Below are 17,984 nucleotides of genomic sequence, written 5' to 3'. Positions count from 1 at the left end.
AAAATTTAGTTCTTGAACATGCCAAAAAATAGAGAACTACCAGACACCAGGCGGATCACAGGCCAGGAATGCTGGAAATTGGGTCTAATTTGAACTGAAACGTAAGGTTGCATCCTGGTGGGAGGGGCCTAGGGCTGGACTGGGCTACTGAGGGCCCCGGGCAATTACCTTGCAGCCTTCACACGTGATGCAGCGATAGTGATAGCCCGTGGCCTTGTCACCGCACACCACACATAGCTCGTCCTTGTCTAAGTAACTGGGGATGTACCCTGTGAAGGAGGAAAAAAGAAGGATGTGAGAAAATAATATTGTGTTCAAGTCAAAGACATACTACAGCCAGGAGGAGGATAAGGAGAAGACAGGAGGTAACATGGATGAGAGAGGAGGCAAGACAATTATTTTATACATTTTAATATAATTTTTGCTTTAGGATCTATATCTCCTGATCGTTGAGATTTTAATATAAAAGGTAAATAAATTGTTTAACAAGAAAACATTTAAAAGTCTTTCTTTCCCTGACAATATACTTCTCCAGTATCTTAACCTTATCTGGCATCTTATCTCACACTTACAGAGCTTATGAGGCCCAGGGTTTCAGAATGCCTTGGAAATAAGTGTGCTCACACTTGCTGTACAAGTGGGAACAGACCCAAAGATTGTCGAGCCAGGATCTGAGACACTGAGTGCTCTGGATTCTGGACAACACATTCTTTTTGTTTATTTTAGACCTTGTTCTTAGAGGGCTTGATTCACTTTGAAATCACGGCACCATGGAAATAAATTCAGAACGCTTTATAGCTGGAAAGGTCCTGGGAGATCATCAAGTTCTTTTGAGGTGAACAGGCCTTCAGAAGTTTGGGTTTCCTTAGGGTCACCCTAGAAATTAACAGTAGATTCAAGCTCATCCAAGATCTAGTGATCTGGGGAGATGCATGCTCTCGAATCAGCTAGACTTGATGCTGTGTGTGTGTGTGTGTGTGTGTGTGTGTGTGTGTGTGTGTGTGTGTGTGTGTTTGACTCTGCTCTGATCACTAGGTTTAATACAGTGAGACATTACTAAGGAGAGCTTAAGGGCATGACTGTTTCCCCACATAAAAATCACTATGTCCAGGCCAGTCTGATTAAGATACCATCACCAGAAGTGAAAATTTGAAGTTTGAATTTTGCACAACTTGTTCAACTTTCTACTTTGGGCTATAGAGACCACTGTTCATGCCAATCAAGAGTCTTTGCTTGCTGGTTATCATTCTCCTTTGCATAACTGTAAACCCCCCAACCCCAAAGTTGTATACCACTATCTGCTAGGTAATGGATGGTACAGTCACTCAAATTTAATAAGAAATACTAACAAAATCTACAGGAAAACTCATTAGGCATTGATTCATTCCAAACACAGTTTTGGGGCATCCACCCATACAAAGAAATGATAGGTAAATTTATGTTTTGCTAATTTGTGTTTTCCAATTTTTCTATAACAAACTGTCTTATTTGTGTAGTTTTTATTTAAAAAACCTGGACTTGGTAAGGAACTAATACACAAATACACCCATTGTTTTTGATTCATAAAGACTGACCACTAAAGTCCATTGGAAAATGCTAGTTAAGTCCAGAGCATCTCTGACCATGTTCACTATAAACCTCCCCCCCCTTCCCCCAATTCTACAGTTTGATAACTAGTTTTCTGGACACACAGCCTATACTTTGACACCCCATAAGGAAGCTAAATCATCAGCATGTTTAGTTATTATTCCAATTTAAATTGAACCTCCTCAGTTCATCCCACAGCACAGATCCTTCTGAGTTAAGCTTTTTCTCACTGGTACTTCCTTTCCTACGTCATTTCTTTATATACTTCAAAAATCTTGAATGGTTCATTCTTTAGTCTTTCCCAACATACGAATTCTGATTCCTTTTACATTTGATTATTAGTATTAGGCACCAAATTTTGCATCATGTTAACCTTTAACCCTCTGGTAAACAATATATCCATCCATCCATCCATCCATCCATCCACCCGTCCGTCCATCCATCCGTCTGTCCCTTTATTTAACAAACATGTATGGGCTTCTTGTGTAAGACACTTGGTACAAACTTGAAACAGCATTAACTTAAAGGTATTCTTTCTTTGTGTCCACAAATTCCAGCTGAGGTGCCCTGGAGGCCCCCACTTCACAAAATCTTTCCTCAAAACAGCAACTGCCTTTCTTTTTCTGTTTCTTTTTTAATCTTTATTGTTCAGATTATTACAGTTGTTCCTCTTTTTCCCCCCATAGCTCCCCTCCACCCCACCCCACCCCATGCCCTTAACCCCCCCACTGTCCTCATCCATAGGTGTACGATTTTTGTCCAGTCTCTTCCCGCATCCCCCACACCCTTTTCCCCCCGAGAATTGTCAGTTCACTCCCTTTCTATGCCCCTGATTCTATTATATTCACCAGATTATTCTGTTCATCAGATTTTTTATTCACTTGATTTTTAGATTCACTTGCTGATAGATATGTATTTGTTGTTCATAATTTTTATCTTTACCTTTTTCTTCTCTTCCTCTTCTTAAAGAATACCTTTCAGCATTTCATATAATACTGGTTTGGCAGTGATGAACTCCTTTAGCTTTTTCTTATCTGTGAAACTCTTTATCTGACCTTCAATTCTGAATGATAGCTTTGCTGGGTAGAGTAATTTTGGTTGTAGGTTCTTGCTATTCATCACTTTGAATATTTCTTGCCACTCCCGTTTGGCCTGTGTAGTTTCTGTTGAGAAATCAGCTGACAGTTGTATGGGTGCTCCCTTGTAGGTAACTAACTGTTTTTCTCTTGCCGCTTTTAATATTCTCTCTTTGTCTTTTGCCCTTGGCATTTTAATTATGATGTGTCTTGGTGTGGTCCTCTTTGGGTTCCTTTTGTTCGGGGTTTTCTGCACTTCCTGGACTTGTAAGTCTATTTCTTTCACCAGGTGAGGGAAGTTTTCTGTCATTATTTCTTCAAATAGGTTTTCAATATCTTGCTCTCTCTCTTCTTCTGGCACCCCCATAATTCAGATGTTGGTACACTTGAAGTTGTCCCAGAGGCTCCTTACACTATCTTCATATTTTTGGATTCTTTTTTCTTTTTGCTTTTCCGGTTGGGTGTTTTTTGCTTCTTTGTATTTCAAATCTTTGACTTGATTCTTGCGATCCTCTATTCTGCTGTTGGGTCTCTGTATATTATTTTTTATTTCAGTCAGTGTATGCTTAATTTCCAGTTGGTCCTTTTTCATATCCTCGAGGGTCTCACTAAATTTATCGGCTTTTCCTAGAAAATTCTTGAAAAACCTCATAACCATGGTTTTGAACTCTATATCCTGTAGTTTGCTTTCCTCCATTTCTTTCATTTGTGACCTGCTTCTTTGTCTTCGCATTTTGGCTGCTTCCCTGTGTTGAAAGAGTGGCTTTGTGTGCTAGGTGTCCTATAGGACCCAGTGGCTCAGCCTCCCCAGTTACCTGAGGTGGACACTCTTGGTGCACCCCTTTGGGGGCTGTGTGCACAGTCTTGTTGTAGTTAAGCCTTGATTGTTGTTGGTATCACTGGGAGGAATTGACCTCCAGGCCAATTGGCTGTGAGGATCAGCTGTGTCTATGATGGGAGAACTTCTGTGCTGGAGACACCCTTATGAGGCAAGACTTGCTTCAGTGGGGCTTTGATGCTCACTGAGTCTGCCCCCTGAGTGTGTCCCTTATGGATCTGAGGAGTTGTAATCTGGATGGTCCCACTCTGACCACTGGGTACACTGGCTCTTGGATCTCCAACAAGGTGCAAATTTAGCCTCTGCCTGAGGCCACCCAGCAGGAGCTATGGAGAGATCTGCAGATTCCTCTTCTTTGTTTGGGTTTTGGAGGTGCCCAGATGAGGCCCAGCTGTGAAGCAATGCAAGCTGCTGTGGGGCCTTGGGCCTTCTTTTGGATGTTCTGGGTCCCTCTGACTCAGCTGCTTTTTGTTAGATAAGTTTAGATTTCAAAGGACCAGGCCATTCATATGCAAAAGCCTCTGTGCACAGCTTGGATGGGGCGGAGTCTCAGGGCAGAGCAAACAGCAATGGCTTCCCATCAGCCCTGCCCTAAGAGGCTCCCGGGTCTCAGTGTCCCTTGGTAATCGCTGCAAGCACCTCTGAGAGAAAGCCGCCCTCGAGTTCCGCCCACTGCCAGACAGTCCAGTTTCTCCCTGTATGAGTCTGAGTCCCCAGAGTCTTGCCCGGAACTGGAGTTCAGAGTAGTCGGGAGCTTGTGTCTCCCTCCGGGTTGAAAAAGACAGCCACGTATTCAGTTGCCAGCCCTTTCCGTGCGCACGCGCCTCCATGCCTCTGCACTTTACTTCTGCAGCTCCTCTGAGTCTCAGTGTGTTTTTCTCTTCCCTTCTAGTTGTAGAATTTCCACTTAGCCAGCCTTCCTGTGGTTCTGGATGATGTATGTTTTGTCTTTTAGTTGTAGTTTCGAAGTGGTTGTGCGAGGCAACAAGTTCAGGTGTTTACCTATGCCACCATCTTGGTTTCTCCTAGCAATTGCCTTTTTGTTCTCAGGACTGCCCTAGTGCAGCACCTTTACTTTATACCTTGCCCCCTGGCTGGCTGGGTCCTTGCTGCTGGGGGACAGTAGACACATTTACATTTATTCTTGCATTATGTCTTTTTACAAGTAAAGAAATATTTCACAGAACTTTTATCTTTGTCAAGAGTGGGAAGACAAACGTAACTCAAGAAAAAAATAAAAGAAAATATATTTCTTTCTGGAAGTGAAAAATATTCTTATAAAATAAACAATGTGTGTGTGGGTTGAAAAGTTCAAATTAAGAAAACTGGAGTCCAAGTTTTCAAACGCTAGGACACTGCGGGGTAGAGAAGGGAAAGGAGGACTAGGTAAGAGGTGAGAGGAGGGCAAAGGGGAGAGAACACAATGACAAGAGACTCTAGATTTCCACCATCTAAAACTCTTAGGGCAGAAGAAGGAGCAAAGCAAGTTTTAGATTCTTTCTCCTGATTCAAGGCCAATAGGCCGACATTTTGGATGCATCAGCATTAATTGCTCACTACTCAAAACAGCACAAGCAATAACTCTACTGCAGTAGGTAGGCCTAGCACACCTGAAAGGATTTAGGCCAGGAAGACTGGTTTCAGTTATTTTTCATTGGAAAAACTTTTGACTTTTGAGATGACCCACATTTATAAACATTCACGTTCTCAATTTTTTTTCCTGAACAAAAAGCATTCAGCTCTCATAGATATTTTTTTTATACAAACACTTACTTTGTGTTTACCATGGGCCAGATATGTCCTGAATGCTTTACAAATATGACCTCATTTAATCCTCACATCATCCTTATGACGTAGCTGTCTTATTAGCCATTTTATAGATGAGAAACTGTAGCATGGAGAAATTAAGAGATTTGCCTGAGATAACTTAGTAAGTGGTGGAGCTAGGATTCAAACCTAGATAGTAGGCTCCAGAGTCCATGCTCTTAACCACTCTGCCTCCCATGTGATCTTTCTTTACAGCACTTACTGTAGACATAACTTGATGGTTCTCTGTGCTATCATTTAATGTGTGATTACTTAATTAAAGGCTATTCCCCACTCAACCATAATCTCCACAGGAGCAGGGGTTCTGTCTAGTTTTTGTTGCCGCCATATAACCAGCATGTACTCATTTTGTGACCAATAAATATTTGTTGAAAAAATATATCAGTCTTTATTGATGAAAAAAAAAAAGACTTCCTGAAACAAAAATGTATTAATAATGTATTAATTTTTAGGGCTAGTGTTGGGCATAATACAGTTTCATGTACAAGAAGGACCTTCCTTCTTCCTATCCCTGTAGACTCAAATTCTTAGCAGCTGACACAACCTTTCAATCCATAATTAGAGCTAAACCACTTGATGCAAACCAGCAGGAAAGGGAATAGATGGATATAATGAGTTTCAGTCAAAATCTTAATCATAAGGGTACATACACTGGCAGTCTATAGTGTTTGGCTTGCAGATTTAAAAATCTCAGCCAATTTTTAAAACTAGGAGCTTTCACATAAAACCCAGCTTTCTGCTTCTTGTGAAAAATTGGGAGATCTGGCATTCTCGAGCCCACATTTTCACAGGGCAGCAACAACTCTCTCTCCCAAGAGAGAGTCCTACTTGCTAGTTACCTGCGGTCAGCACCAGTCCCTATTGTGCCCCAACTCTGAGGCGAAATGTCAGTTGCCATTTACGTTTATTCTTGCATTATGTCTTTTAACAAGTAAAGAAATATTTCACAGAACTTTTATCTTTGTCAAAAGTGAGAAGACGAACGTAATTCAAGAAAAATGAAAGAGAATATCTTTCTTTCTGGAGGTGAAAAGTATTCTTATAAAATAAGCAATGTGTGTGCGGGTTGAAAAGTTTAAAGTAAGCAGTCCTTATCAAACAACTGAGCCTCTCTCAATATCAGCTCTCTGGTGCTTGCAGGCATTAGAGTTTTAGAACTCTGGTGCAAATGTGATCATTCTTCTGTTTTAAGAGAGGGGATGAGTGAAAAGCAGGAAGGTTGGAGTTTATTAGAAGAGTCGGAAAGGGATGGGAGTGGAAAGGGTCACCCGCAATGGGCGCCAGCTGCCTCTGATTTTGCTTTAGGAGTGAACTTACGGCACTGGGCTTACACGGAACACCCACAGGTATTTCATGTCCTGCATGTTTGAGAAAAACAGTTGCCTTTTTCTTTATCTGAAAATCCATTCAGAATGAGATTCAAGGTTATAGCTCTAAAAATGTGGGCTATCAGCTCTTCAGCCTGATGTGACATGAAGGAGAAGGAGTAGCTACATTGTTATCCGGATAACATCATTGCTACTCGAAGCTGCACTAGTCTCCCTGCAGGTAAGCCCTGCAGCCATGGTGGGTGTGCACATCACACAACGAAGAAAAGGAGGTTACTGACTTCATGGTGCTAATGATCTAGATGGAGTGGACATAACCAAACATATATGACAAAAAGAACCCAAATTCAGGCTATGGGAATGACCTATAACACATATATGTAAGTAGCATGTTGCAGGTATATATGTCTATGTATGTTCAAGTGTACTACTCCATTAAGAAACAGCTCAATCTGCAGAAATCTAAGCTTTTCAGTATGAAATCAAAGGAGGGATTTTCACATTACAAAAGATCCATTACTGTAGATAGTCTCTAAATATTAAGTTCTTTTAATGTAGTGGTTCTCAACCAGGTGCGATTTTCACTCCAACGGGACATTTGGCAATATTTGGAGGCATTGTTGGTTGTGTACTACTGGAATCTTAGTGCATCGAGGCCAGGGATGTGGTAGACATCCTACAAGGCTCAGGAGAGCCCCCAAATGTCAATAGTGCCCAGGCTGAGAAACTCTGCTCTAACACACATTATAGTATATACTTTCTTTTCTTTTTTAAAAAGGTAATTTGCACACCAGATTCAGAGGCAGCTGGTGCCCACTGCGGGTGACCCTTTCCACTCCCATCATTGCATAAAACAAGGGGCACCACCTTTGAATGTGGTGGTGAGTAAACAGAAGAGGCTGATAGGCTGTGAGCTGAGCTAGTGACCTGAAGGGATACAGGCTGAGAAAGACAGGATGCACACTGGCAGTGGGTGGTTGGTGGAGAAAAAGTGTCATTGATTCAGGAATGGAGGGCAGTATGGCAGAGAGAGGAACACATGGAAAAACTGGCCAAGATTTCTGGAGCTGAGAGAGTGGACCGAAGCACAAAACCAGAAAGAAAATGGAACTCATTAGGGAAGGGAAGAGTTGGTGGAACTAGTGTTGGATCTAACAGGACATGGAAAAGGGTCTGAATGTTGAAGAGGAGCCTGTGGTGGATGCAGAGGGCAGGGGAGGGCTGCCGCTGAGTGTCTGGAAGCAGAAGTCTTTGAGGGAGACAAGGGGTAAATGGGGAGAAGAGGACAGGACAATGCGGCGGGAAGTATCTGCAGAGATGGAAAGAGGTCAGGGTGGGGTGACTACTTGAAAGCACATTCTGGGAATCTCCAGGAGAACTGAGGAAATTCATAAAGCAGCTGGTACAGAGGGATTGGAGATGAGGGAAGTACCAAGGACAGCGCATGGAACGTCCGTCGTCATGAGGGTCTGGACAAGGAAGCCTATGGATACTAAGTGGGCACTGGTAGGTAGTATCAGTACAAGAAGATGGGGTCAAAAAAAGCTGGACTAGAGCACCTGGTAGAGTGGGAAGCAACTAGACCTCAGGCTGAATGCACTTGAATCCTGGGAGCTGAGCAAAAAGCTTTGAGTTTGTGGAGAAGTATTTACAAAGGGATGCGAGGTGGTGGACATGAACCTGAATGCAGGAAATAAGCAGCACCCATATTCTCTCCCAAGCCTGCCAGGCATCTGACTTCAGTTTCTCATCATGCCTTGGACTTCTGCTCTTAGCTTTCACTGTGAAGAATGGCAGCACACGCTCTAGGATGAAGTTAGGGCACCCAATGACATCTCTGAAGGACGTGCCTTTGACAAGAGAGAAAATAAAGAAGAGCCAGCTCATGTTTTTGTCTGAGCTTGGACTTGGCTTGGAAACAATTGCTGTTTCTTAGTTTGCTTCCATTTTTGCGAGCTGAGAGGCACTTTCATTTAACTTTTGAAGAGTATGTTACGTATTCTACAAAATGGCTCTATTTTCTCAACTGGTGTTGTATCTTAATAATATATGGGTGGCAGTGCCTAATTTGAGTCCTAACCTCACGTCAGCATTCTTACCATTACATAAGCATTGTAGGAAAATCTGCAGTTGCATTAACCTCTTAAGTATCATTGCATTTTAAAGACATGATGTCCGTGACAGATCATTGGGTGGAATGATTGTATATGTGTTTAAAGAAATTCAACTAGAGAGGAAGAGCGGAGAGGGGAAAGAAAGGAAAACAGAGGGAGAAAGAGATTGAGGAACAGAGGTGGTGGTGTGAGGGAGAGACAAAGAAGAGAAGAGGGGATGGGAGGGAAAGTTGAGAAAGAGAAATCGAAATAGTATGGGATCGCTTCATATTCAAGTTCATGGTTGGGAATGATTATGCAATGGGACTTATAAATCTTTCCATTTTTGGTTTCCTTTCCTGCCTGCCTCTCACTAGACTGAGTATGCTTCTAGCGTTTAAGGGTACCTGTTTCTCATGCAACATTTTTTTCCTCTGGGCAGACTTTAAAACCTCCCCATCTCCACCTCTACGGTATAACAATCCTTCTCTAACTTTAAAGAGGCCAAGGAAATTGTAAGTAGAGATCATATTTCTCATATGAAGCTTAACTCCTCTTTTTATTCCAAGCCTTTTGATGTGGGTCACTTCAAACATCCCCAACCTTACCATGTAATTTCCATTTCTAATGTCTACCCAAGTATTCACACAAAGTCCACAGAGCTAGGAACACAAAGATTTAGATTCCTGTCCCCAAGATCGAGGGGCAATGAAAGCAGATTCAGAAAGAACAGTTTTATGTAGAGTTTCTGTTTCAGTTTTCCATTTTTCTCTCTGAAACACAAAGAACCAGAACACATGCAATCAAAACCAAACCCAAACCGAACGGGACAAGCACATCCCATTTCCTCGATCCTGGCTCCAAAACAGGACATTCTTTTCCTCTTGGACACGATCACCAACTCTGGTGCAAACACACCAGCAGCTCTGGGGACGTGCAATTCCCATGAAGATGGCACATTGCTAAGCAGAGAATCCTGTGCAGGACAGGCACTCCAGAGAAGGATTCTGTGTAAACAGACCCAGAGGCTGACTGGCAAAGCTGCCCGCAGAACAGCCAGACTCAAGCTGTTTGGGGACTTGGAATGTCATTGGAATTTCTGGTGGAAACAGCCAGCCCCCGTCTCTCCCTTCCCCCACAAAAAGACATCAATTTTAACTGTGCCGAAACCACCGCCACAAGGAAGACACAACATCCTGGCTGCCAGTTTCCCTCCCCTTCGTCTGATTTCCAAACTTGTTCCCTTTCCTCCTGAAGTCTGCGACCAGAACTGGGTGCAACGACCGATTTTAACTTAACAAATCATGGCTAGGTTACTTGGAAGACAAAAAATACATTAAAAAAAATAAAATAGGTTTAAAAAAGGAGCTCATATATTCTGAGTGATAGCTATGGTGTTTTTAATTTGTCTCCAACTTTTACAAATTAAATATGTGTTTTCTCATATTCTATAGTGAAAAATAAGACAGACATTATATTCTGTATCTCAGCCCTCCTCAATGCGGAAATTACATTGGCTCCCCCACCGATTCTTGAAGTCTTATCTCAAATTTGATTCAATGAACTGAATTCTGACTCCTTCTTAGTTTGTGTTCTCAATGCTTCAGAAGCTTGACGACTTTCCCTCCTCTTGGTTATAAATATAAAAACAGGAAAATTACACAGAAGGAGTCAAAAGTCATTCTAAAGTCAGCCATTAAGATAACCAGACTTAACATTAGGTTCTGTATGTAGCTTTCTTTTATTCCATCGATGTGTACTTAAATACACTTTTAACATTTTTTATTTTATTTTCCTTTTTATTGAATTTATTGGGGTGACACTGGCTAAGAAAATTATGCAGGTTTCAGGTGCCAATTCCACAACACATCATCTGTACACTGTATTGTGTGTTCTGGTCCCCAAGTCAAGTCTCCTTCCATCACCACTTATCCCCCCCTCCACCTACTCCCATGCCAATTTCCACACTGTTATCCATAAATACCCTTAAACAAACAAGATTATGATCATTCTCTACATACTAGAAAACTCGAATTAAAGGCTAGCAAATAAGCTATCCTTAAAAAAACTATGAAAAGTTAAGACAGTTGCATTAGTGAAGTGTTTATAGAGCTGTAGCGACAGCAACAAACACAGATGAAGCAATTATGAATTTCACGAAACTAAAGGTCCAATTGAAATAATGAGGCCTGCCTCACTGGACACCTGCTTATCGTCTTAATTTTCCCTCAAGGAGATACGTCTGATGCCCTTCAGCAACAGCAAAAATCAATAATGGATCAATATGGATAAACATGTTGGGTACGACCTTTTGTCCTAAGAGATGGTTGACAGCTGGGTTTAGTTTCACCGGGATTTACTTAAAGACTTGTAACAGTAAATAGTGGCGCATTTAAGAATATTTGCCTGCTTTGATTTAGTGAGTTTGGCAGGTGGCAGTGGCCTTTCAATGGCATATGGCTTTGAGAAATTACATCAATATATGCACACGCAATGTGTCTTAGCCTCTAGTTCAAGCATCACATTAATTAGTAAAGAATCCCATTCTGACATCTTATAAGCAAATATTTTCCAGTGCAGGTTGAAGAAAATACAGTGGAAAGACAAAAGAGAGTAAAAAAGCACGAAAAGTTTTGCAGGGATTTTTAAGAATAGTTGAATGCCCAAATTGAAAGACAGACACTAATATTGTCTTAGGATCCTACATCACTAAGAAAGGCATATCCAGGCATGTTGAGTGAGGTAATGCTGACTTCTTTTCCAAGATAAATTACTTAAAAGTGTAATATTAAATGAAATAGAAAGCTCACAATCTATCTCACATGGTGTGCTTCTGACAGTAAATAAGAAATTCAATGCCCTTCAAAAGGATGTAAAACTAAATGAAAATGCAGATGAACAAGTCTGAATTTGTTTTACGCTATAATCCTCTTCATATTTCATATTTGGAAGTTCTAGAATAGCACAGAAAACATGAACACAGTATATGGTAAAAACTAAACAAGGATTTTAGATTCACTTTATATATTTTTTATATTCTGTTTACCAGTTTTTAAAACAGGCTATATTAACTATAGTCACATTAAAAAAGGCAAATGATATTTGTTATAGGAGCCACCTCAAATAAACCACATTCTGTTTTAAGATAATTTCACAGAGAAATTCACATTTGAAGTTCAATGGGCATCATATACCTGCAAATTAAGAAACCCATGAATTGGGTTTCCTATGAAATATCCTATAGATTGTACACAGTACACAGAAAAAACAAGTTTCTGGTATATTTGCACTAGAATTTAGGTATTTTAGAAAGTATTTTCTAACTGGCAGTTGCGACTAAGTTCCCTAAGAACTACCTGTTTGCCTCTTTATTACTTTTTGGTAATATAAGAAATGATCTATTGATAGAAAATTAAGCAGCACTGTAAAAACTACAACCTCTATTAAAATAAATGGATATTGCACTTGTTTCAACATTGGATATTTTGGAGGATATTTCATTCACTTTCATATGAGAGTTCATTTGACATGATTGCAGACATGTCAAACCTTAGGGACACAATGGCAATATAAAATGTTCCAGTTTCTTTTTGAGTGTTAGCTTCTTACCGCTTGGTATGGTTACAAGTAGATTCTTTACAGTTTAGATGGATAAGTAAATATACTGAAATGAACATTTACAAATCCTAACATGTCAACATTATAGTCTTGTTTGCCTCACTGAAATATGTTTCTAGTTAACTAAATAAACTTTTAATGTAAAATGACAAGAAAAATTCAAATGAGTTTTTAATCTGAACATGGACTAGGGAGAATGATCCCACTTCAAACGCCGCAGTACTTATTCACCAAGGGGAAGCTTTTTACATGTTTTCTTTAGCAAAGAAGCTGACATTAATCACTTTGGGAATATATATATATATATATATATATATATATATATATATATATATATACACACACATATATATATATATACACACACACACACACACTCACACAGACACACACATATGCACATACACATTCTCTTTCTCCACACACACGCGCGCGCACACACACACACACACACACACAGTCTAAAAAAACAATTCAATCCAACTTGCATATATAAAGAAAAAAGTGTTTGGAAATCTTTGTTGTTCATGGACCCCTTTCAATCACCCAGCAGCCTCTCTTTACTGCTATTTTTAATTTCAAACACTCAGCACCCAAAGTCAAATATGTGACAAAGCTGATGCAAACTGTAACTTTAACACACAATGGAAACTTTTAATACATTTAGGTATAATGGTCCCTACCTTTTTTTTGAGAGTAAGATGGCGACTGCCCTTGAGAAAAAGTAGACTTTTCTTCGGTGAAATATTCAGGCTGGCTGTATTGATTCAGGGCCATGTCCAAGTCAGAGTCCTTGCTTTTTAGCATGTTTCCAGGGTAACTACAGGTAGAAGGCTGATTCACTGCCCAGGCCTGTTCCATATATATGTTGTTACTGGGCACAGCCTGAGCGCTGCACCCACTGTAACCCGGACTATCTTCAAAATACGCGTAATAATCAGTGGCCTGCATGTAGCAGTTGCTGCTGGCAGCTGGGTGCACTTCATAGAGTTCTTGCATACAATAGTTCATTTTGTTACCCTGGTTCAGTTCCTACTTTACATATACACACACTCTATGCATGCATTCACCAGCCCCATACACCCAGAGAGCCGGGCATATACGCCGAGAAGCGTACATCCATACACATGAAAGGAGAAAGGAAGATGAATAAACACCACCATCAACACGGCAACCCAGCCTGTGTTACTTTGGAATAGCACCTGATGTGCTAAAATCCTATCTAGACTGAGGTGTCTATTGAGCTCTCCTGCCACTTGAACATATTGGAAAGCAGATTTCTGACTAAGTGAGGTCTTAAGCTGTGAATGCAGCTAATTCCTGGGGAAGATAGCAGGCAGGTAGGGATGACCTTAGTCCAGCTACAGCACTGAGAGCAAGGATGTTCCTGTTGCTCTGAAACTGGGAGATTCATTTTATAGGTGGTTTTGAATCCCTTTCAGCATGATTAGAAAATGATTACTCATTGTTATGTCATTTTGGTTAACAACTTAAGCATGAAATGTTATAAAGATATCTTAGAGACTATCCTTGGATACACAGAAAATCCTAAAATCAATAATCGAGTTTATTAGCCTGATGACTGACTCCAAAACATTAATCCAGTCATACGAATGACAGTGGCTAAATCTGTTGTTGAATGTTACTGATCAGCTTTTAAAACCAGGATCCAACCATTTCCTAATGACACATAGGTCCCACAGGTTTTTAAAACAGGCCTAGGAAAGCCACATTTGAAAATGCTGCTGGTTTGCACCTGATAATTTTCTACATCATTAGCACTAATCTACATGAGACCTAAAGCTCAACTTAACTGCTTATTCTGTCTCTATTGTTTTCTTTGTAAGTGCCTGAGGGAGAGCCCAGGAGAATACCCTTAAGAAGAATACCCCTCTATTACAGCATTCCCCCCTCTCTTGACACTTAACAGCACTCTTACCAGTAGTATGTGAAAACTGTGCACACCACCATTCTATTCCCATTCAAATCTGCTTTGGAGACTATCTTAAAGCGTAATTGGATTTAATTGTATTCACGCACTAGACATTTAAAGATAGTGATCCAAATGGGAAAAGAGTTTTCTCGAAGAATCACCACATCTTTGAACTAAGATGTGAACAAATATCAAATTAGATCATAGTTAACTTGCTGATGATCACTAATGGTATTCTCTCCACACGGATGGTGGTTCGCATGTGTATGTCCACCTATACGTGTGTGTTCTCGATGATGAGGGCGGAAGCTGCTTTCTTTGAGCCTAGGGAGTCTTCCTCTTTCCTCTGGAGACTCGGTTCGCATGGCTGGGCTTCAGGTGGTGCTGTTTACGTTGGGCGTTCCTGCTGGTCCATGAATGAATGTGTGACCGTGCTGGTATTTTCCCTCCCAAGGGACCACAGCGATATAATATGTAATGTCCAATAGTGAGACCTCTGCTTTGGACAGGAAGTTCCAGTTAACTGTTCCGGGTCAGGGACATATGACAGGAGGAAGGCGGGTATTATCACCATTCAACAAACATGGCAACTGTTAAATACAAAGCAGGAGGTGGTGGGAGCAGAGGCTGTTCAAAAATTCAATCACGGTCCTTGCCACAAGTAGCTTAACAGCAAGTTGTATTCAATATACAGAGTAAAGTAGACCATTGTTGTGCAAGAGAGCCTTTTCAGAGCTGAGGATTTTTATGAATGTAGTAAAGGAGCTATCGATTCAAAGGAAGAAGGTGAAGAATTAGAGAATAAGCTGCGGATGAGACAAAATAAGGGAAGAAACCCAGGCAAACTCTGTGGACCTTTAGTAATAAGACTCCTTGGAAAACTGCAACTATAAAACAAGTAAAACAGCTATAAAAATGAAAACAACTATAAAAACCAAACAACTATAAACATGAAAAATTGAACTATGAAACAAGTAAAGGAATTTTCTCCAAATTGGTACATTTGAACCAGAAAATAAATTGCAACATCCTAGAAAGCATGAAAGTCACCAAAGAAATGAAGAACATAGCTAACATTTTAATAGTATTTTTACTCTTTGATTACTCTTAAAACAAAAGATTTTTTGGCAGATATGGTATTCACAAGGGTTTTTAAGAACACATACACACAACATTACAATTAACATGTTCTCCCTACTGAAAATGTCAAAACATTCCATTGGAAGCAATGATTATTTTCTGAAAACCCAAGGAAAAAGGATCCAGGCCTTATGTGTGTGTGTGTGGTTTTTTTTGGGTCTGATTTCATTTATTTATCTCAAATTTCCCAAAACTAATCTGAAAATTAACCTTTCAATAAAGCAGTTTTCTTTCCTGGCAAATACACTTGTTCCAAGGCCTCTTTCTGGTTAGGAGTTACATGTTGAATCCATCCAATTCTGTAATTTTGTTCAGCACATTTCCTGGCTCCCTGTCTATTTCATTGAAGGCACAAATCCAAGCAATTTCTTGCTTTTCACCAGCAACAATATCAACTTAAGCCAGAGCCTCAACTTTCATTCCAAAAAAACACGTAAAAACAATTTTTCCAAATTGCTAGATGTACTTGAAAACTCAGAGTTTTATTCTGCCTCAGAACTGGATATAAATACTGCGGCGAAAAAGGAAAGAATGCCTCCCCCCAAAAAATATTTTCTCTCAATTTTTACAAAACATTTGGAAGACCCTGAGAATCAATAGCATTTTTTTTTTATTGAATTAGAACCACCCTGAATCCCCTCATAAATCATTGAATAGAAAAACAAGTTTCAAAACAGATTTAAGAGAACCCAGTTCCCACTAACTTTTATTTTTTGGACAAACAGTACGAAGTTTTCTGAAACTCCTTGTACCAAGTGGGGCTATTCTTTACTTGTAGTAAATGCATGAAACTCTCACTAGTAGCTGGAAATGGAGTTCAACGCTCACACTGAATTTGAACTACGTCCCTTCCCACCATGATGGAAGCAATCACAATGCTGTCACTTGTGATGGAGCTAGCAGGCTTCTTTGTAAAGTTCATAAAGTAATTTAGACATATTATGTGTTATAAACGAGGTGAGCTTCAGTAAGATTTCTTCCTTATTTCCCTGTCTGACTATTCTAATTTAGTTACTTAAAGAGAAGCTTATGAGTTATTTGACCCATAGTACATCAAATTTCCTGAAATAAACTTAGAGGGCTTTCATAATTCTCATTAGAAGTGTTTCAATCAATAATTATATATTATAGAAATACACCTTTGTCCGTGGCCAGAAGGAAATAGCTTAAAAGATGCAATCTTGTTTGGAAAACCTCATAGGTAAACAACAAACTCTCAAGGACTCTGAGGGAAGACATGGTTTCTCTCTCTTTTTTCTCTATTTCCAACTGTGCTGATTCTCAAATAAAGCTCCAGACAGGAATCACTCACAAACGCTAAAGAACCTAAGTGTCACCCTCAGAAATTCTGACTTAATCGATATAGGGTAAAACTTGAGTATCAAGATTTTTAAAAGTTCCTCAAGTTATTTTCATAGGCAGCAAAATTTGAGACCTCCTAGTCTATTGGGTGTACAACCTCAGTCCCTTCACCAGAGCCAAGGCATCCTGCCTACTTACTCCGTTTTCTTTATTTTCAGTTTCACTGCATATTTCCCTTAGTTCTTGGAAGTTTATCTTCCACACTTCAATCTGGCTTCACCTGCCCTTGAGTTATCTAGTCAAGTAGAGGAGACAGGTCAAGGAGACAGACTAAGGAAAGAACTAAACGCAAGGGAGTGTGGGATAACTGTGACCTAGAAACACAGGAAGAATCTGCCTGGAGTCTCAGCGGCAGCTTCACAGACGAGGGGGCCTGTGAACTGGCTTCTGAAGAGCATGCAGGACTTCAACAGTGGAGGCCAGAGACATTAGACAGCTGAACAGATATGTCTTAGGAAGAGTGTTATCAACTATACTTGTAAAAGGCACATAAAGAAAGATAAACATTAGTCAACGTTAATGCTAGTTTCTATTGTAATGATTGTTCTTACTTTCTGTTTTAGAAATAGAATCTCTACATTTTAGAGGGCAATGGTCCTTGGGAAAAAGCTTTTGTTTCCCAGTCTCCCTTGCATCTAGTATGTTTGTGTGAATAACTTCTGGCCAATGAGATATAGCAGAAGAAATGTTGTAAGGTGGTTTCTAGGAAACATAAAAGACAGCTGAAAAAGAAAGCTAGTGCATAGCATTTGCTTCTTCATTCCTTCTTCCTGCTCTCTGGAATGTGAATACGACGGCTGGAGCTCCAGACACCATTTTGGTCCATGAGGATGAAAGTCATTCTCTAGAAATGGTAGAAAAATAAGCTGGAAGGAATCTAGGTGCTGAGCCTAAAACTACCACAGAATTGCCATCCTAGTCTTGACTGTCAACCTCTGGATTTCTTTTTCCCTCAAGGTAGAGAAAATGCTTTCCATTTAGGAGCCTGGGAAGCTGCTGAAGGGGGTGTCCTTATTGTGTTTACCAAGGAGGAAAGCTGCTGGCCAGGAGCAGGCCAGACACGTGGAAGTACAAATCCCCAGGTGGTTGCAGAACAAGACCTGGCCTTTAGGCTCTGGGATTGAGTCTGTTTTGGTAGAAATGGAAACTCAAAGTCCTCCTCCTTTAAAACATCTGTACTCT

At 40.3% G+C, this 17,984-nt stretch overlaps 1 protein-coding gene across 12 annotated transcripts in view; it reads right to left on the bottom strand.

Moving 5' to 3' along the window:
• Window positions 1-17,984, bottom strand: part of THRB (thyroid hormone receptor beta) — a 289,467-nt gene that overhangs the window by 21,345 nt on the left and 250,138 nt on the right. For 11 of the 12 annotated variants that reach the window (XM_079794925.1, XM_079794920.1, XM_079794924.1 and 8 more), the window contains one exon: window positions 169-269. In XM_079794925.1, the coding sequence (XP_079651051.1) occupies window positions 169-269 (101 nt within the window). Of the gene's footprint in view, window positions 1-168; window positions 270-13,050; window positions 14,996-17,984 lie in introns of those variants that run through there. The other variant, XM_079794922.1, reaches the window with a different exon arrangement.

The sequence above is a fragment of the Cnephaeus nilssonii genome (assembly GCF_951640355.1).
Source record: "Cnephaeus nilssonii genome assembly, chromosome: 17".
NCBI classification, from domain to species: domain Eukaryota; kingdom Metazoa; phylum Chordata; class Mammalia; order Chiroptera; family Vespertilionidae; genus Cnephaeus; species Cnephaeus nilssonii.
Note: the sequence above shows the minus strand (reverse complement) of the source record. Positions and strands in the feature narration are given on the sequence as shown.